Here is a 21931-nt window from a genome sequence, read left to right as displayed (position 1 = left end):
CCCCCACCCCCCTTAATGAAAATCACGATTTTTTTTTAATGAAATTCTCAATGCAAAAATTTCTAAACACCTGTTTTCACTTCTTCATTCTGGGGTATTTGATGATTGATAGATTGATTAATGAATGATTTTAATCAATTTTAAAATAAGGCTGTAACTTAACACAATGTGAAAAAAGTGAAGGGGGCTGAATATTTTCTGAATGCACTGTACCTATTTCTACAGATGCACCATAGAACATGTCTGATTGGGAAGTATCACAACTTGGTCTGGCAACTGCTCAGCCCAAGGCCACAAGAAATTACATAAGAGTTGTGGACGCATTGTGTCTCATCACATACACTAGAGTGGATGTTGAAAATATGTTCACCCCTGTGGAACATTTAGAACCAAGGGTCACTGTTTAAAAATAAGGATGGGCCTGTGTTTAAAATCTGGGAAAGCAATCTACCTATCATTGGAAACAATGTCTCATCGAGGATTGAATTGGATAGTCTATCTCATTGATTCATTTTAACGTCAGTGATAACTCATGTTTAATACTTCATTCAGGCCCCAAATCTGCCACCACTGTTCTAACTCTCGTTATAGACGTGGAATCTTTAACTCGCTTTTTGTGGTGAAGCACACCTCGTTGTTTAGTTTAATTTAGCAAAACAGCACGGAACTGGCCCTTCGGCCCACCCAGTCCACGCCGACCAATGATCACCCATTCACATGAGTTTGATGTTAGCCCACTTTCGCATCCACTCCCTGCACCACGGAATTATGTACATATATTTTTCAACATATTGATTCAACCTTTCAAAGTTTTACAAAACTTGACATCCATCTTTGTGATCAAACTGTGTTGGCCATGAGTTTGAATCTCTCCCTTAAGGCTTCAATGACCATGTTCTTACCAACTGCACTGGTGAATACAAAGCAAGAAAAATGAACAGTATTGAATGCAAGACTAAAAACATCGTACAAATGTTGACAACCATCCAAGATAGAATATCCAGGAATGAGGATTAATCTTCAATCAGAGAAAAAACTAAATCAGGTACTTTCAAGTGCTGCTTGTTTTTTTCTTTTTTATGTTTGTTAATTACAAAAATATTGTAAAGATATGTTTGACTGTCAGTCATGAGTCGGTAATTTGGGCAATGAAGAGATATTTTGCTTCTCAGTTGGCTTGCCTCACCGTGAAAATAGACATGTCAAAAGCTCAATGTTTAACAGCCACTCATTGAGTCTGCTTCTGAGCCTGAGACAAAATAAAACACTTCATGTTGTTATTTTAGCTTGTAGTGGAGCTTTGCAACATTTCCAAAATCCATACTCTTTATGTTTCAAATGTTGTGTTCACAATAGGAGCCGTTTTCGATCCCGTTTATTTCCATTGCCAGGAATATTGAAATATATATATTTTCAGCCACTGATTACGCTGCCATGTTGTAACCAGCATCTCTTACAGAGGCTGCAAGGGGTTGATTACCTTTCAGACATATGCCACTTGGTGATGAGCTGGGATTTTAAATAAACCGGCTGAACATTTTGCAGGGAATGAAAAGGTTCTTGTGTGTTCTTGCTGAAATGTGTATGCACAACCCAGCAGCGACGTTGCACACGTCCTCTCCTTCATCTGCGACTGATGTAAACAGCCTGAAAGCCACTGCAGCATCTGCTCCTCTGAGGTGGGTGATGTCATTGCCCTGTTGCCTTGGCAGCAGCAATTACGTTCTTCACAGCAGATAAAAGGAGCGAGCACTAAGGGCAAAAATAACACTGCCATCTGTTTCTGGAAGGACGCATTAGCCAGACTATCCCAGCTCCTCAAAGGTAATTCCTGTCTCACTGACGCAGTGCAAACAGGTTAACTCTAACATAATTGCATCGAACAGCAAGTCAAGCATTCTGCTTCAAAAACAATTGTAGTAACTGCTTTAAGTAATTTATTTTGAAATATGGAAATTAAATGGATGCATTAAAAATAAATTGGATAGTTATATGGATGGGAAGGGAATGGAGGGTTATGGTCTGAGCGCAGGTATATGGGACTAGGGGAGATTATGTGTTCGGCACGGACTAGAAGGGTCGAGATGGCCTGTTTCCGTGCTGTAATTGTTATATGGTTATTATATGGCATTACAGTTACTGTTATTTAGTAATATTTATTGTTCTGATTCTTTATACTTAGACTACCAATTCATTGTTATGCTCTTATGTATAATTGATCACAGTGCTGTTTTTTGTTTTGCTACACTGGATGAGAATTCTCCCGCTGACTGCATTTTCTTTCCCTGTGCAGGTTGTCACGACTTTGCCATCAGCTGTCATGTTCAAGGTAACTCTGCTGGCACTGGTCGGCTTGGCCGTGGCCTCTGCTCACAGCTCTCAGGATGCAGACAAGGTGACTGAAGCCGATATCCAGCGGTTGCTGCATGGAGTCATGGAGCAGTTGGGCATTGCTCGGCCTCGAGTCGAGTACCCAGCTCATCAAGCAACAAATCTGGTTGGGCCACAGAGCATCGAAGGTAAAGGATACAGGCAATAGGCTTGGGTTATTCTGTGCCTGGGTAGCAAACAACTCCTAGATAATTTGCATTTATAAAATAAAAGTAAATCACAGAAATTATTGTGACTGCAATGTCAGGAAACAAATCAAACTGTTTATAGGGAAGTACAGAAAAAATGGAAGTGCCTTAAAGCTGGAAAGGATGACAAAACGTGTGCATCAGGGTAGCACAACATTTCTATTCAACATTTGCCCAATCGGATAAGTTGTTCACTGACATAGTTAACTGTTCCTTTCCAAAAGAAGCAGTTTATCCTCAAATGATTCACTAAACCTGCCAGTGAAAGAAGCTCGAAGCACGAGAGACTGCAGCTGCTGGAATCTTGAGCAAAATCCCAAACTGCTGCATAACGCAGCGTGTCAGGCAGACTATGTGGAAGGGAAATGGGCAGATGATATTTCTAGTTGGTACAGTCAACAGAAGGGTTCCAACCCCAAACATCATCTGTCCATTTTCCCTCCACAGGAGTTTGCTGACCGGTTGAATTCCTCTAGCAGTTCATGTTTGCTTATGAAAGGATGACTAGGGTCATTTTATTTGTCCAGAAAAATAACAAGTTGATATTCTGGATCTTTGCGTGGTTGGGTAAATGCTGACAGCAACTAAACAACCCAAAACAGCAAAAAATAACTGGCCACGGCTTGCATCTCCATGGATATAAATGTTGTGACTGTACTGCCAGTAATTTAGTTTCTTTACTTGTGAACAAGCAGCTCCACATAACATTAAAGATGAAATGCTTTTGAAAGCACCCTACACACGTTGGTTGATCATGTGGACACAGGTTCAAGGGCACAGGCACAATTTCAATGCAATCATGGCGTGGTGAGTGGTACACGCCTCTTGGTAGGATTTTCTGGTGTCAAATCTCATTTTAGACTCGTGCACAAAATCCAGGCTGGCACATCATGCAGGACTGAAAGAGTGTATCTGTCTCGGAGAGTGTTATCTCTTATTGCAAGGCTCCAGATTAAGTGAGTATAAAACATCTCAAAATGCCATGCAATCAAACAACATACAAACGGGCTATTCAGCCCATCCTATCCATGCTAATCATCAAGTACCTAACAACATTCATCCAATTTCCCACCATATAGTCTAGCCTTCTCTGCCTTGGCAATTCAAGTGTTCCTAGACAATACTTGAACATCATAAGAGTCTCTGCTTCCACCTAGCTACCAGGGAATGCAGTACCTGGTTCCAACCAGCCTCTGGGTGAAAAAATAATTTCTCCAAGCTCCTCCAAACTCTTACCCTTGACCTATGCCTTCTAGTTTTTGACACTGTTGCTTCGAGGGAACATTGTTTTGGTGTCTACACTATATCTCTTAATTTTGTATACTTGCACCATTTTCAGCCTTGGGTGCCTCCACTCCAAGGAAACCAATCTCTGCCTGTCTAAATCTATTCATAACTAGTTGCATTGTAATCACGTCCTTTCTATATGCAGCGATTAGAGCTAAAACAGACATAAAGCAATTTCTTGCAGGTGTTTAACCAGGTGAGAAAAAGGCACCTTTAAAGGAATCTTAGCTGTGGTCGACGTGCTGATATTTTACCTATCAACCCCCTCACCCGCATCTATCACGACGATCTTTGTCCTGCTCACCACTTCTCTTCGTGCTTTCTTCTTCCCCCTCCCCCACCCCACCACCACAATCAGGTCCCGGCCCGAAACATCACCTGTCCTTGTTCTGCAGGGATGCTGATACATCAGCTGAGTTGCTCCAGCAAATAGTTTCTTTTTGTAAACCAGCATCTGTAGTTCCTTGTGTCTTTTTTTTTTTGATGGAGCTTTTCAATTTCAATGAGGTCTTCAATGCAGCTCATCCTTCAGTTATTGTTATATTCAGCTTCAGTGAAGCACCCAAGGACATAGGTGTAGTAGCTGTTATCGTCATGAGGCAGATTCCAGTGTCCTGGCTCAGATTTGACAAATTCATTCTAATGACTCGGCTTTACATTATTTTTTTACGAATTTATAAATCACCTGCAGGAGAATTAGCGCTGTGTGTTTACCAACTGCCATCTGATGTAGTCACTATCCCTGTGTTGTTCTGTCTTGTTTGCTTTACATCAGGACTGAAATATATTTCTGGGATGGGAGGTTTCATTCCTCTGGATATTGCAAATTCAATATGATGCAATCAGGACACAATTCCATTTGGAGGCAGGAATTTCTCCTGGAGATTCTTTCCATCCAGTTTGAGACACAATTTGGGAAGGCCCATACCATTCAAGATATCACCCTTTTACATATCCTGGAAGAAGTTGTGGTTTGCATGTTATATCACAAGAGAATATATCCCACATTGAATGGAAATGGATTGTAATGATATAGATTGTGACAAACTAGCTTGGCTTTGATTCTTGTTTTAAGCCTAAATGTTTTAGTTGGTAATTTAACAGGCAAATACATATTGCACTTGTGTAATCATCATCATCATCGTTGAAAACATTAGCAACACAGTGGTGTTGGTTTCCAACGGGAACGGTGACGGACGCACCACACATCTCTGTCCTCCAGTTCCTGCGGACTTCCGCCGCTGGAAGTAACGATTTTTGGTGTGTGTTTTTATCATCATTCCTTACAATGCTATGTACGACAGTGATCGCAACTTCTACTGAAGTGTGGATGGCCGTTGGCTCGTAAAAGCTCATCCGCCCTTTGACAGGTCTTGTTTTTGGTCCTGCTGGGGGTCCACAGCCCCCTCCTCACCTGGCAAACCAGGTGGGGGAGACGGTTTAGTCGCCGACTATCCGACCATGGAGCAGGTAGCACGAGATTACATGGTACCCGTGGCGGGGGGAACTCCCTCCGACCTGATCTGACTCGGGGATAACGTAACTATTTGTGTAACGTGCAATACTTGTTTGTTTTGCTGAGAAAGGCCTTTTTCTGTTAACGTAAACAGCCAACAAGGATCCCAATTAAAAACAATGCTGTAAATATTAAAGCGTCATCCACTAGTATAATCAAAAACTATTTCTGTGACTTCTTTAAAATGATTGTCTGATGTCACTGGATCATTTCAAAACAATTTTTTTCACGACCTTGAGCATCACTTAGCTTTGATGCTCCATCACCTTGGTGGTGATATCTACCCATTTGTGCTTTTGGATTTGGGATTAGGCCTGTTTAAGTATAGCATGAGAGATACCACATTTCATTTAGAATGAGAACCTTTTATATATAAACAGAAAACTCCACGTGCCCATAAAAAAACAACCCCCTTTATATCAGTCTGAAGAAAGGTTTCGGCCCGAAACGTTGCCTATTTCCTTTGCTCCATAGATGCTGAGTTTCTCTAGCATTTTTGTGTACCCCCTTTATATCAAACTTCCCTCCAAAACCAGAACTAGAACATGGGATTGGTCAGAGACAGTTATATTTCAATGGATGCATTTACATGGAGGCACTGAACTTGGCACTGCGTTCTGCCCTATGTCACACTTTCTGAATTATAGTCGCAGTAACGTCAGAAAAAGAATGGCAAGACTCTTATTAATTTGCAGGAAATGGGTGTCATTGGCAAGGTCAGCAGTTATTGCCCAATATAATTGCCTCAAAGAAGGCATTCATGTTTTTTTGGATTTGGGATTCTTTAGTAACTTGTCAGTTTCTTTGTTGAACTAGCAAGGTCCCTCAAAGTCGAAAGAAAGTAAAAGGAGCATAAGTTGGCCATTCAGCCCCACAAACATGCTCTGCAATTCAGTATGATCATAGCTGAGCTGCCCCATGTATTATTTACCCTTTTGTATCAGTTTCCAATAACCGTCAATTCCCTGAGCTTTCAAAACTTTATCTACTTCCTCTTTAAATACCCTCCCAATGCTCCTGCCTTCATAAGCCTCCAGAGGAAAGAATGAATGATAATGCCCTTTTTTTAATGAATGATGTGATTCAAGGATAGATGTTGGTCAGGACAATATGAATAACCCCCCCACTCTTCTATGAAATGCTGCTTTGGCATACTTTATAGGCCTGTTTAATGTCTCATCTAGAAGACAGCATCTCCAACAGAACACAAGAGGGTAAAGCATTCTTTCAGTAATAAAAGAATAAATGCTTGTAATAAAATGGAGAAGAATCAACATACTACGAAGAAGTGCTGATGTTTGTCCCCCCACTTCATTCCAAGCATTTTATTGCTGAAACATCAAAAGAGCAGAATTAACTGGGCAAAAGTCAGCAGCCATTCAATACCAGGTTTTTTCCAATTCTCCCCAAGATTAATGACCAAGGAAAGTATAGTATAGTCAACTGTGCAATGTTTTTTAGCAGGCACTTAATTATTGGTGCTGAAATGCCACATCATCATCTTATCCATATTTTCTTTCAGATGGGTATCTCTTCAAAGGTAATTTATGTTTCTTCGCCAGTTCTTCTATCCCTGTGATCCCTACCTTTGCAGAGTTAGCTGATCTGAGAAGGGTCTGAGGAAGTGGACGGAGAACGTCCTGTACATTAGACGAATGCTACCTGTGTATAGAGCAGTGATTACCCTTCAAAAGTACTTCTTCAGGCTATAAAGACACTGCATTAATTTATTGTGTGTTCTTTAGGTGGTGCCCATGAAGGATTGCAGCACCTGGGCCCCTACGGCAACATCCCCAACATTGTGGCTGAGTTGACAGGGGATAACATCCCAAAGAATTTCAATCAAGACCAAGGCTACCCAGACCCACCCAACCCCTGTCCACTGGGGAAAAAAGGTAAGTCAATTCCCTCGGGATGTTCTCCACTTCAAACAGAACTGTAAGAAATGAAATCATGTTTGGACATTTATCCTAACTCCCAATTTGTGTGAAGTATTTTACAATGTCATACATTGTTTGTGGTGTTATGTTAGGATGAATAATTTACTATGGTTCATCCTGGATTAGCTCATAATTGAATATTTGTTCAAATTTGGAATGATGAAACTGATGAGTGCATTATCCCAAGTAATATCTTTTTTGAATTTAAAAACAAAACAGCATTGGCTCAGCAGTGGAAAGTTGGTTAATGCTGATGATTAATACAGGTGTCAGGAAGGCATCGGGTCTGAGTGTTTGCCTAAGTTGGTTAATTTTATTGTTCAGGACTGGATCATTGCCTCCAGCTTTATGACCAATGTCCTCCTAATCCAATACCTGCCCCAGCAGAAACGTATTGCAGACTTGACTAATCCTGTTGGAAGTTGCCTCTGAAATTACCCTTGCAAACCTGCCGCTCACCTTTAGAAGATTCCCACCTCACCCCAAACCATTCCAAGTATTTCTGTCTGCATTGTTACTGCTACACACACTCTAATTGTCTTCAACCTTTCAACTTGTATCATCCCAGTGACCAGGGAAGGCTCTCTGGCCGGGAGGGCTCCTCTGCTCCTTTTGTTTATTATTGTTACTTGTATCGAGGTACAGTGAAAAGGCTTTTTTGTTGCGTGCTATACAGTCAATGAAAAGACTATTCATGATTACAATCAGGCCGTCTATAGTGACAGTTTCAAGGAATAGTTTCAAGGAATCCCGAGCTCTCCACGAGACATTCAATGCCGTCGAAAGATAAATCTTCCAAACAGTCTCTTGATTAATAGTTTATTTATTGTAGTAGTAAAAACAGTAAGATATTCATCCAAACCGCTTCTTGTATAAGTACATTTTGATCTTACTCGTGGTGAAACTCGTGCATGGTCGAAAGCTGTGACCTCTCCCCCATGCTTCTTCAAACTAAAACTACAAGCGAGTCTGCCCGAGAATCCTAGCCGCAAACACCGCATTTACTGGGTAGGTCCTGCCCTTGTTTGACATCCCAAAACGCAACACCTCACACTTTTCTGTATTAAATCCCATCAACCATTCCTCCTCCCACCTGGCCAATCAATCCAGATCCTGCTGCAATCTTTCATAACCATCTTCACTATCACTAACTTTTGTATCATATTCGACCACGTGACAGACTACTCCATAACACTGGCTCCACCCAGTCCCAGCTTCATGATGTGTATCGGCTTCCTGCATGATTAGGTGAATGGGTTAGAGGATCCTCATGCCCATCCAAAAATTCAGACAATGCGTCTCATACGGTGATCTATCTAGATGCGTGCATTTCTTTATTTGTTGTTCCTCTTTGAAGTGGGGGCGGGGGGGAGGAGGGGTCTTTTTTGTTTTTTGGTAAATGAATATTGAGTAACCATGTATCTACTTATTTGTAATTATGGTCAGGCTGGTATTTAAAACCCTTCTTCCTTTGGCATGGTTAACTGTTTTTACTGTGTTTACTTAATTGAGGCCAACATTAAGACTGCCTTTACCAGGGAAATAAATGATCTATAGACATTCACTCATTTTCTATTGTTTGCATACGGTAATTACATCATGTTATCCACAGATTGCATTATTGTAATTGTAATTAATTTGTTAGCCCAGTATGCTAAAACATACAAGGAATTTGATTTGCCATACGTACCAAAAAAGCAACAAGACCCACAACTTAAAAATTAACATAAACACCCACCACAGTGCACTGGGATAGAAGGCAATAATGTATTATCTTCTTCCTTCTTTTTCTCCCGCGGTCGGAGCAGTCGAACCATGTAGTAGGGAGATCGAAGCTCCCGCAGCCGGCAATCGAAGCTCCCGCATCAGAGTGATCAAAGCTCCTGCGGTTGGAGCACCCAAAGTCGATCCCTAACCAAGGGATCGCAAGCTCCACAATGTTAAGTCTGCAGGCTCCCGTGGTTGGAGCTCCCGTCGATCCCTGACAAGGAATCGTAAGCTCCACGATGTTGGCCGCAGGCTCCCACAGTTGGAGCTCCCGAAGTCGATCCCTAGCAAAGGGACCACCAGCTCCACGATGTTAGGCCGGAGTGCAGACGGAGATAAGATATGGAAAAAGTCGCATCTCAGTCGGGGAAAGAGATTTTTTAAAAAGTCCCCCCTCCCCACCCCATAATACAAAACTAAAGATACACTAAAACAACAGACTAAAAACAATTAAAGAAACATATGAGAGAGATTGGCGAGGCTGCGATAGTTCGACGCCACCTGATATACTAGGGTTTACAATAGTTCTGCCCAGACCTGTAGTTTTCCATCATTTATGTAGGCAAATGGGTGCGAACACCAGTGAGGTTCCCTAAGTCACACACCATCCTGACATGGAGATTACAGCAGATGGAATATAATGTGGTAATATATGAGAGCATCCACTTCAGTGCACAAAATAACAAATCTATGTATTTTATCTTAAATGATGGTAAATATTGATGTTCAAAAGGACCGAGGTTGAACTCCTTGGCCTGAATGCCAAGCATCACATCTGGAAGAAACCATGCACCGCTAATCACGTGGCCAATACCATACCTACGGTGAAGCACGGTGGTGGCAGCATCATGCTGGGGGGATGTTTTTCAGCGGCAGGAACTGGGAGACTAGTCAAAATAGAGGGAAAGTTGAATAGAGAATGCAAATTACAGAGAGATCCTTGATGAAAACCTGCTCCAAAGCGTTCTGGACCTCATACTGGAGCAGAGGTTCACCTTCCAACAGGACAACCACCCTAAGCACACAGCCAAGACAACACAGGAGTGGCTTTGTGACAAGTCTGTGAATGTCCTTGAGAGGCCCAGCCAGAGCCCGGACTTGAACCCGATCGAACATCTCTGGAGGGACCTGAAAATAGCTGTGCATCAACGCTCTCCATCCAACCTGACAGAGCTTGAGAGGATCTGCAGGAAAGAATGGGAGAAATTATCCAAATACAGGTGTGCCAAGCTTGTAGCGTCATGCCCAAGAAGATTTGAGACTAATCGCTGCCAAAGGTGCCTCAACGAAGTACTGAATAAAGGGTCTGAATACTTATGTAAATGGGATATTTCAATTATTTATTTTTAATTACTTTGCAAAAATTTCTAAACACCTGTTTTCACTTTTTTATTGTGGGTTATTGTGTATGATGATAAAAAAAATAATTTAATCCATTTTAGAATAAGGCTGTAACGTAACAAAATGTGGAAAAAGTGAAGGGGTCTGAATACTTTCTGAATGCACTGTAAATCCAGAGTTCTCTGCTTCCCATCCATGTGGCTGTACCTTCAGCACAGTACAGATGCACTGGTCAAGACAATTGCCCACCAATACCTTCTCAATGGCTCTAAGGAGTTGCAGTAACCTATGGTCTTGCAGCAATATTCAACCCCCTGACTGAATGCAACTAAACTGATGTTAAACTGGTATCCATTCAATAATGAAACAATGTGGATGATTGTTTTCAGCTTCCGACGGATGCCTAGAACATATTCCTGACACAGCTGAATTCAGCAATGAATACCAGACCCATCAAAGCCTCTTTAATTCAGAGCACAACTATCCAGCAAAGAGGAAATGGGTAAGTACGAGAATCTATTCCATTTTTACTTTATTTCGAATTCTAACGACATAAAGTCCCAGGTCTCCATCCCTGAGAACTGTTTGAAACATGAACTGATCATGTCAAAAATGAACAAAAACAGTGTGTTGGAGAGGATCACAGAAACAGCAGTGACAGTAGAGGGAGCAGGTGTAGGAATAGTGGCTGGTTGCTGGCCTCGCTGATTCAGTGAGTGAGTCTGCTCCACGCTCCCAGCTATGATCGGCTCAACCCAGCTCCCAATTGCTGCAGCTCGGAAAGGCACATGGAAATGTTCCAATCCCACTAGTCAGATGATACGTGCAGCCAACAGATCTATCCCACTGTCTCCAAAAAGCTGGGCATTCGTAATCCATGAACTTGGAGACAATGCAATAACCCGGTTCTGACTACATAATTCGGTTAATTTATTTGGATAAACAAATTTAATTGTGATTGTGTAAACCTTTGACCATTTGACTCAAATCAAATTGTTTTATTTATTATTATTTTAATCGTCAAAGGTTTTGCACCATTGAAATTTTCAATATGAGGATTTGGTTAGCCAGATGGCAAAAACGACTCCCTCTGCTGAGTGAGTCATAGTACTACATGTCATGAAATTGTGAGATGAAAACTTGTTTCCTCGCTGTTCTTAGTATCTGGTGGATGCTGATTCCATAAATAATTAGAAGGGATCTGAACCTGTACTGAAGGATGAGGAGCTTTCAAGATGACAAGCAAAAAGTGGGTGTGTAGCCAAAAATCTTCAAAGTTAGAACAACAGAAAAAGACAAGTAACATATCTTTAAACAGTAATGGTGCTAATGCCGTGTAAGAGACTCAATATTTGAAAGCAGGGAGATGGTGATACAATGTATATTTGCCAGATACATGTCACAAATTATTAATAAGCCATTATATGTAAAACAAAATTCACAGTAGAAAAAAGGAACTGCAGATGCTGGTTTACACCAACGGTAGACACAAAGTGCTGGAGTAACTCAGTGGGTCAGGCAGCAGCTTTGAAGAAAAAGGATGGGTGACATGGTTGGAAACCTTCATAATCTGTAAAATTATCTTGAGCAATGCATGGACAAGCTACATGGACAGGCAAATACATTTGGTTTAAATTTAAGTCCCTCAGAACAATTTTCCAATTGAATTACGTAAGTACATTGTGTCCAACTGGATCTTTTGGGCTGACATATATAGAATATAGAAAAACTGAAAGGAAATATACTATTTCCAGTAGAGAATTTTCAAATATCATAAGATATCATAAAATTGCAAAATACATCAAATTCCTACTGCTGGCCTTGGGTAGCTTTCATAAAATGTTATGGCCCTGCGACTCCTCCCAACCTGTCTGCTTCAGTTTCTCGCTGTTATCTTTATGAATGCTCCCATTAATTATAGACAATAGGTGCAGGAGTAGGCCATTCAGCCTTTCGAGCCATTCATGGCTGATCATCCCCAATCAATACCCTGCCTTCTCCCCATATCCCTTGGCCCTAAGAGCAAAATCTAACTCTTTCTTGAAAATATCAGTAATGCTATTATTCTCTTTAATTAATATTTGACCACTGAATCATTTGGAAGGATTTAGATTGGCAATTTTGGGCAGCAATAGTTATGGGAACAGGTATTATAGACAATAGGTGCAGGAGTAGCCCTTCGAGCCAGCACTGCCATTCAATATGATCATGGCTGATCATCCACAATCAGTACCCCGTTCCTGCCTTCTCCCCATAATCCCCTGACTCCGCTATCTTTAAGAGCTCCGTCTAACTCGTGAAAGCATCCAGAGAAATTCCACAGATTCACAACCCTCTGTGTGAAAAAGATTTTCCTCATCTCTGTTCTAAATGGCTTACCCTTTATTCTTAAATTGTGTCCCCTGGTTCTGGATTCCCCGAACATCAGGAACATGTTCACTGCCTCTAGCGTGTCCAATCCCTTAATAATCTTGTTTCATGCCATTAGCTTTCTTCACTGCCTGCTGTACTTGCATGCTTACTTTCAGTGACTGATGAACAAGGACCCCCAGATCTTGTTGTCCTTCCCCTTTTCCCAACTTGACACCATTCAGATAATAATCTGCCTTCCTGTTTTTGCCACCAAAGTGGATAGCCTCGCATTTATCCACTTTAAACTGCATCTGCCCACTCACCCAACCTGTCCAGGTCACCCTGCATCCTCATAGCATCCTCCTCACACTTCACACTGCCACCCAGCTTTGTGTCATCTGCAAATTTGCTAATGTTACTTTTAATCCCTTCATCTAAATCATTAATGTATATTGTAAATAGCTACGGTCCCAGCACCGAGCCTTGCGGTACCCCACAAGTCACTGCCTTCCATTCTGAATGGGACCCGTTAATCCCTACTCTTTGTTTCCTGTCTGCCAACCAATTTTCTATCCATGTCAGTACCCTACCCCCAATACCATGTACTCTAATTTTGCCCACTAATCTCCTATGTGGGACCTTGTCAAATGCTTTCTGAAAGTTCAGGTACACTACACCCACTGGCACTCCCTTGTCCATTTTCCTAGTTACATCCTCAAAAAATTCCAGATTAGTCAAGCATGACTTCCCCTTGGTAAATCCATGCTGACTCGGACCGATCCTGTAACTGCTATCCAAATGTGCCGCTATTTCATCTTTTATAATTAACTCCAGCAACTTCACAATGTCAGGCTAACTGGTCTATAATTCCCCGTTTTCTCTCTCCCTCCTTTCTTAAAAAGTGGGATGACATTAGCTACCCTCCAATCCACGGGAATTTATCCTGAATCTATAGAAGGTTCAGGATGCTGGAGAAACTCAGCGGGTGCAACAGCATCTATGGAGCGAAATAAATAGGCAATGTTTCGGGCCAAAACCCTTCTTCAGACTATTGGAAAATGAACACCAATGCGTCCACGATTTCTAGAGCCACTTCCTTCAGTACCCTGGGATGCAGACCTGGGGATTTATCAACCTTCAGTCCCATCAGTCTACCCAACACCATTTTCTGCCTAATGTGAATTTCCTTCAGTTCCTCCGTCACCCTAGGTCCTCTGGCTACTGGTACATCTGGAGACTGGATCTGTCTTCACTAAGGAAGACGCAAACAACGTACCTGTTCACTCGTCTGCCATTTCCTTGTTCCCCATAATAAATTCACCTGTTTCTGTCTTCAAAGGACCCACCTTTGTCTTAACTAATTATTTCCTTTTCACATACCTAAAGAAACTTTTACTGTCCTCTTTATATTCTTGGCATGCTTACCTTCGTACCTCATATTTTCTCCCTGTACTGCCTTTTTAGTTATTTTCTGTTGCTCTTTAATAGTTTCCCAATCCTCTGGCTTCCCACTCATCTTTGCTATGATATGTCTTCTCTTTTATTTTTACAATCATTGACTTCCCTTGTCATCCACAGTCGCCTCTTACTCCCCTTAGAATCTTTCTTCCTCTGAATAAACTGATCCTGCACCTTCTGTATTGTTCCCAGAAATACCTGCCATTGTTGTTCCACTTTGAGGTGGAAAGAAAGGTTGTGAGGATTAGAGAGGGAATGCCAGAAATTTAGTCTGGTAAGCTAAAGCCACTGCCATTGCTGAAATCGCAAGCAGTAGTCATAAAAGATCAGATTTTAACTGCAATCATACGATTTTGCAGAGGTTTTATTGTTTCAATGACTTCATTCCAAACCATGTAAACTTAATTTCCCATTTTGCAATTTTTTTTTCCATTTCTTTAACACCATAGGCCTGACCATTTTTAAAGTTGAGTCATTGGTAGATTAAGGCCAATGCTAGCCCATAAAACTTAATTACTGGTTGAAAATATAGAGCTATGGTGATTTTATGGGTAAGAACCCAGAGCTACTGGCCAGAATATAACTGGAGACTGGAGTATATAATTCTGGCAATAAATTATGCCAATGGATTGGTTAAATGGGCTCCAAAGTGCAAAATGGAATTCAGTCCAGAGATGTGAAGTAACAGATTTGGTTCGGGCAACCAAGGTAAAGGAATGCATGATAAATGGTAGTATACTCAACAGTGCAACAGGATAGAGTCCATGCCCATGAAAGATTTAGAGGATATCCTTGTGGATCCATTACTATACATGCAGGTAAACAGTATAGTCGCCTTTTTGTGAGAGGATTTGAAGACAGATAGATACCACAAGGCAATTACACAGGGTCCTGCTGAGCCTACCTCTGGTATTGTACATAGTTCCAATCTCCCTAAGGTAGGATATTCATACAGTTGAAAGGGTCACCGGAGTAATTGTTAGGATTGGGGGAGGTTTAGCAATGTCAGACTGTACACAGATGCTCCAGAGTTTTGGAAAATGTGAAGTGATCTCATTAAAATGTGCAATTTTTGACAGTATGGCTGCAGGGATGATGTTTCCCTCGTGCATCTAGCAATAGCAGTCTCAAAAACCAAGGTTGTTTTTTTTTTTTAATGAAATGGACCAAGGGGAGATTGCATTGGGGTCAGTAACTCAAAAGACTTTCAGCATTTTAGTTATGCAATTGGTAGCACCCAAAAGGTTATTATACTCAGTGGTCGAGGTCTCTCGTTTTGACGCCTAACCCTTCCATATTTCTGATTCCCTCTCCCCTGACGCTGTCTGAAGAAGGGTCTAGATCTGAAACGTCACCTATTCCTTCCATCCAGAGATGCTCCCTGGAGAATACTCCAGCATTTTGTCTATCTACAATGAAGGTCTAGAACTCTTCCTGAAGGGGTGATGGAGAGACTGACCTCACTGCATTTAAAAAGTACTTGGATACCTTAACCTTCTGTGCTATAAGCCCAGAATGGGGAAGATGGGTGAAATATACTACTTTTGTGCTGTAAATGTTGATGAAGATGTTTCAAGTCACTCTTACTCAAGTATTAACCCTGGTTGCTTCGGTTTTACATGGAACTTTGAAATCTGTTCCCTGGGTAGAGAAAGGTTGGTTAGACAGTGTATAAATGACACACTGGAAGTGGCTATGGATCCAGCAGAGTATCCCCATCAGTCCTATCTAGATTCAGATTCAGATTCAATTTTAATTGTCATTGTCAGTGTACAGTACAGAGACAACGAAATGCATTTAGCATCTCCCTGGAAGAGCGACATAGCAAACGATTTGAATAAATAATGTGTGTCCGGGGGGGGGGGGGGGGTGGTGATTGGCAGTCACCGAGGTACGTTGTTGAGTAGAGTGACAGCCACCGGAAAGAAGCTGTTCCTCGACCTGCTGGTTCGGCAACAGAGAGACCTGTAGCGCCTCCCGGATGGTAGGAGGGTAAACAGTCCATGGTTGGGGTGAGAGCAGTCCTTGGAGATGCTGAGTGCCCTCCGCAGACAGCACTTGCTTTGGACAGACTCAATGGAGGGGAGCGAGGAACCGGTGATGCGTTGGGCAATTTTCACCACCCTCTGCAATGCCTTCCGGTCGGAGACAGAGCAGTTGCCATACCATACTGTGATGCAGTTGGTAAGGATGCTCTCGATGGTGCAGCAGTAGAAGTTCACCAGGATCTGAGGAGACAGATGAACCTTCTTCAGTCTCCTCAGGAAGAAGAGACGCTGATGAGCCTTCTTGATCAGAGTAGAGGTATTGTGGGTCCAAGAGAGGTCATCGGAGATGTTGACTCCCAGGAACCTGAAGCTAGAAACACGTTCCACCTCCGTCCCGTTAATATGGATGGGGGTGTGCGTGCCGCCTCTGGACTTCCTGAAGTCTACAATGAGCTCCTTGGTCTTCTTGGAGTTAAGGGCCAGGTTGTTGTCAGCGCACCATGCTGCTAAGTGCTGGACCTCCTCCCTGTAGGCCAGCTCATCGTTGTTGCTGATGAAGCCAATCACCGTTGTATCATCTGCATACTTGATGATGGTGTTAGTACCATGTACAGGTGTGCAGTCATAGGTGAAGAGGGAGTAGAGGAGGGGGCTCAGCACACAGCCCTGTGGAACGCCGGTGTTCAGGGTGAGGGTTGAAGAGGTGTGCTTGTCTAACCTCACAGACTGGGGTCTGTTGGTTAGAAAGTCCAGTATCCAGTTGCAGAGGGAGGGGTCGATGCCCAGGTTACCGAGTTTGGTGATCAGTTTTGATGGTATAATGGTGTTGAATGCTGAGCTGTAATCGATGAACAGCATTCTTACGTAAGTGTCTCTGTTGTCGAGGTGGGAGAGGGCGGAGTGAAGTGCCGTTGAGATGGCATCCTCCGTACTCCTGTTCTTGCGGTAGGCAAACTGATAGGGATCCAGTGTGGGGGGTAGGCAGCTTTTGAGGTGTGCCAGGACCAGCCTCTCGAAGCACTTGGTGATGACGGGGGTAAGTGCAACTGGGCGGAAGTCGTTGAGGCTTGCCGCAGTGGAGTGTTTTGGCACTGGCACGATGGAGGTGACTTTAAGGCAAGTGGGGACAACTGCTTGGGCAAGTGACAGGTTGAAGATGTCAGTCCAGACGTCTGTCAGCTGCGCAGCACAGGCCCTGAGCACGCGCCCGGGGATGCCGTCAGGGCCAGCAGCCTTACGTGCATTAGTCCTACTCAGTGCCACGTACACGTCGTAGGGGGTGAGTGTGAGGGGTTGGTGATCGGCAGGTAGCACAGCCTTGATGGCTGTCTCTAGATTGTCCCTGTCGAAGTGGCCATAGAAGTGATTAAGCTCCTCAAGGAAGGAGGCGTCGCTGGATGTGGGGGTGATGTTGGAGGGTCTGTAGTCCGTGATGGCCTGGATGCCTTGCCACATGCGTCGGGGGTCGGAGTTGTTGTTGAAGTGCTCCTCAATCCTGAGCTTATGGCAGTGCTTGGCCTTCCTGATGCCCCTCTTCAGGTTAGCCCTGGATGAACTGTAGGCTCGAGCATCGCCTGACCTGAAAGCGGTGTCCCGTGCTTTCAGCAGTAGCCTGACCTCGCTGTTCATCCATGGCTTCTGATTCGGGTATATGGTCACCTGTTTGAGGGAGGTGACACTATTGATGGTGGAGTTTATAAAGTCCAGAACAGAGGATGTGTAGGAATCAATGTCTGTGTGAGAGTCAAGGGTGGCCTGGGCTGCAAACGCCTTCCAGTCAATGTTTCCAAAACACTGCTGAAGTGTGAAGTCCGCTTCCTCTGACCAGACTTTAACTGTCCTCACAGTTGGTTTAACCCGTCTGATGAGTGGGGAGTACTTAGGGAGCAGGAACAATGAGACGTGATCAGACTGACCAAGGTGGGGGAGAGGGATGGCTTTGTAAGCTTCAGCCATGTTGGTGTAGACTTTGTTCAGTGTCTTGTCTACTCTAGTGGGGAAGGATACATGTTGGTGGAATTTGGGGAGTACAGTCTTCAGGTTGGAGTGATTGAAGTCACCCGCAACAATGAAGGCTGCCTCGTTCACATCTAGATCACTAGAGTTACGAGGCAGCAGCTCCATCTGCCACTTCACTGTGCTGCCTTTAAATTAGTAGATTTCTAGTTTATTTTGCGATATGATGTCCTATAAAGTATGATATTTATATCAGCTCACAGTAATCTACGAGGAACATAAAACCATAGATTTCAGAATATTTATCATGTTACAGACATAAAATTGTGCTGAATGTTTAAACATGTCTAAATTCCCTCACAGAACAAGAGCGTGATGTACAGAAATGTGAGAAGTGCACCGAGGAGGAGAAAGAGGGTAATTTTTTTTTAAACTATTCATTGTGCTTAGAATGTATGAAATGGAAGCAAGGGTAGGCCATTCAGCTCGAGTCTGCGACAATATTCATTAAGATTGTGGCCAATTCTCACCTTGGCTTCACTATCCTGTTTCTGAATCCCTGCTAGGCTATTAATTAATGCTCAGTAACTCTGTGGTAGACAATTGCCCTTATTTTCAATCCTTAGTTAAAAGACATTCTTAAAAACAGATGAACCATTGACCCAATCATCTTGGTTAACTTAAAAAATAATTCCATTTATTTTTCCTATCATGGTTTTCTGTAATTTTCTAAAAATGTTTTGCATTAAGTGTTATTCTAAAAAATAGCTTACATTTTTTCCCCTAATTTTTTTATCCAAGTAGTCCCAAGAGCTAGGTTGGGCAGTGAGAAAGGGTGGATACATTTTCCAATGTATTTATATATGGAGCTTTGTTGCAGTATTAAGTTGGATCTAATTATACACCCAAGGCTGTTGCATGCTTGAACTACCATCTCCAACTTAATTATTTTATTTAACATTAAAGCTGAATAATTTTAATGTGAAACACATTGTAGGTGTAGCAAAAAGACCTATCTTTAAGAATTGCTCAACACTGCAATAGGTCAGGCATTTGTGACAAATAACAACAATCACACTGATCTGCAGGTAATGCTGGCTATAACGTGCTACTGCCATGAGTCTGAGAGCTGGTTGCAAGGTCAGGTCAGAACCAGTATAATCAAAGACATGGAGAAAACTTGCACCTTAACAAGTAGCCATTATATTTGGAGAGAGATATTTAAGGGGTAAATCGGCACCAAACTGGTATAAAGCGCATTTGAAAGTCTAGATTTAACCCATTCTGTTCTTATTATATAATGAATGTACTTCTAGCTGTAAAATTAGAATCTCGTAGATTTACTACCCAAACTAATTGGATTGAGTTCTTGCGGTACATTTATATATGGGGTCATATCCACTTAAGATGTGGAATCTCTCACTATCGCTGCCATACACTGAGGAACAATTGTCAGAAGATCCTCAATTTGGGTCTTGAACACAAGGGTTAGTTTTGTACAAGACTGTCTCGATAACAAAGATAAAACATGCTAGAAGTGATTAAATAGCTTCAAATGCCTTCTAATATTCATTAAATAAATTGCAGAACAGATTAGAAGTTAGTACCGATTCTCCAACAATATCAGCTATCAATTGTTTGGATCAGAGTGCTGGTGAAGGAAGAGGGGTAGCATGGTGGGAGGCTGCCACCTCCTTCAGTGCTGCGTTGCCTGCTCGTGTCCTCCCTTTCCTTATACAACCTAGAGACCCATAATCTGGAATATCCCCTCAAGGGATATTTGTTTATAGGTGTGCCCGATATCTTGTAACATTAATGCTTACTGTTTCAAATTAATGGAATGAACATTGCTCAAGTGCTGAACTCTTGTCCATAAGACATAGGAGCAGAATTAGGCCATTTAGCCCTTTGAGTCTACTCGACCATGGCTGATGTACTTTTCACTATAAAACCTCATACTCCCAGTAATTTTACACGCTAATAATCAAGAATCGATCAATCTCCACTTTAAAAATACCTCCACAGCCTTCTGTAGCAATGAATTTCACAGAAACACCTGCCTCTAGCTAAAGAAATACTTACCCATCTCCATTCTGAAGGTACGTCCTTTTATTCTGAGGCTGTGCCCTCTGGTTCTAGACCTTCCATTACTGGAAACATCCTTTCCATGTCCACTCTAAGCCTTCCACAAAATTCCAAATCTAGCCTCACCAGTGCTTAATGGGCCTGTCCCACTTGGGCGATTTTTTAGGCGACTGTCATAATCGTAGCAGATCGTCAAAAAAACAGCGACTGGACCCCCCTGTTGAGCTTCTGCTGTTGGAATAACTTAAGTCACGCAGTGATTAGGATCTAAGACTTTATTAGCGTTACAGCATAGGTAACTTCATCTTAGCACATAACTCAAGTGAGGGAGAAAAGGCAGAGAAGCTTTCTGTTAAACTAGTGGGCATAGCTACAAAGTACGACTCATAACATGAGTGACACTGATCTACACCCCCCACGACAATGTCTACGACAAGCTGCAACAACCTACCCCCTAGTGGACGGTAAGCTACCGACAACCAGGGCCCATTAGGACATCCACCTACGACCACACCTACAACAACCAAAGTCAACCTATGTCCACGTCGGCAACAACCGGACAACTGAAGACAATTCTGTCGCCGGTTAACGTAGGTAGTCGCCAATGGAATTCTCCAAAGTCAACACCAGCGACAACCTACAACAGCACCTATGTCAGAAGTCAAGCTACGCTCATTGGAGTCAACCCATTGTCGCCGACAATTTTTGAAATTGTTGAAAATCCAGCGGCGACCAGAAAAACGCTACGACTCTTTGGACGACTGATGAGACGACTCACGACCAAACAGGCGACACTCTGGGGACAGCCTAGTCGCAGTTGCCTAAAAAATAGCCTAAGTGGGACAGGTCTTTAAGTCTCCAAATGCATTTCAGGAATCCTCTTAAGAGCTCCCGTGGCAATTAAGATTTCAAAAATGCACGAGTCCCTATACGCTGCACTTTAAATACGTTTTGACATCATGTTTGTCTCCCAAACAACTGATATACTGGAGGGGAAATCAAATGATGAATAAGCCCAAGATATATTCTGCAACTTCAATGAGTATTAGCCAGCATTTTCAGCAACAAATATTTGTTTAGTTATCTGTTATCAAGATGATCTTATATGAATCTAACACTTAAGCTCAAGAACCCTATCTTGAGTATCTCAGGATTCAGAGCTTTGGAAAATATTGCTAAAGTTTAAGGAATAATTTCAATTACAGCAAATACTAAAACAATCCTTTGATTTCCAGAGCCTGAACCCATACCTGCAAGGGAAGAGACTCGACAATGTTGTTGCCAAGAAGTCAGCTCCTCATTTCTCTGAAGAGGACAAAAGTACCAATTAGTAGATCAGTAACAACATTTGAAACATCTCAACTAATTGCATAAGATATGGATCAATCACCACATCTCAGTTTAAAGCTATAGTATTTACTGTTGATACATAGGTATCAAATAGATATATCTGTTGCATGTTTCTGGCAGTGCTGGCAGCTTAAGTTGAGAAATATTGCAAGTTTGAGTGCCTTGATGGTTGTACCAAGGCTAATCGCAATCTGCAATTGTAATAAAAATAAAAAATTAAATAGCACATAAACACCTGAACATTAGTGAAATATTGACTGATTTCAATCTTAATTCCAGCAGTCATCCTAATGTTTCCATTTTTATTGTTGG

General features: G+C 42.2%; 1 protein-coding gene across 1 annotated transcript; it reads left to right on the top strand.

Annotated features, from left to right (window-relative positions):
• The first annotated feature begins 1687 nt into the window (after positions 1 to 1687).
• LOC129695474 (neuroendocrine protein 7B2-like) lies at positions 1688 to 21859 on the top strand. Its single transcript, XM_055632450.1, has 6 exons — positions 1688 to 1824; positions 2294 to 2519; positions 7128 to 7277; positions 10820 to 10932; positions 18548 to 18601; positions 21505 to 21859. Exons 2-6 carry the CDS (start codon positions 2321 to 2323, stop codon positions 21598 to 21600), a joined length of 612 nt encoding a protein of 203 aa, XP_055488425.1. The 5' UTR covers positions 1688 to 1824; positions 2294 to 2320; the 3' UTR covers positions 21601 to 21859.
• The last annotated feature ends 72 nt before the right edge of the window (positions 21860 to 21931 follow it).

This window comes from Leucoraja erinacea, chromosome 3 (genome assembly GCF_028641065.1).
Source record: "Leucoraja erinacea ecotype New England chromosome 3, Leri_hhj_1, whole genome shotgun sequence".
Classification (NCBI taxonomy): domain Eukaryota; kingdom Metazoa; phylum Chordata; class Chondrichthyes; order Rajiformes; family Rajidae; genus Leucoraja; species Leucoraja erinaceus.
The sequence above is the reverse complement of the archived record's forward strand: the minus strand, read 5'-3'. Positions and strand labels throughout refer to the sequence as shown.

What these genes read in the sequence shown, in the direction of transcription:
- LOC129695474 (XM_055632450.1), top strand. Translation starts at nt 2,321, where the DNA reads ATGTTCAAGGTAACTCTGCTGGCACTGGTCGGCTTGGCCGTGGCCTCT. An exon ending in CTGTCCACTGGGGAAAAAAG is followed by an intron (nt 7,278 to 10,819) that starts GTAAGTCAATTC and finishes GATTGTTTTCAG; the next exon opens with CTTCCGACGGATGCCTAGAA. An exon ending in CACCGAGGAGGAGAAAGAGG is followed by an intron (nt 18,602 to 21,504) that starts GTAATTTTTTTT and finishes TTTGATTTCCAG; the next exon opens with AGCCTGAACCCATACCTGCA.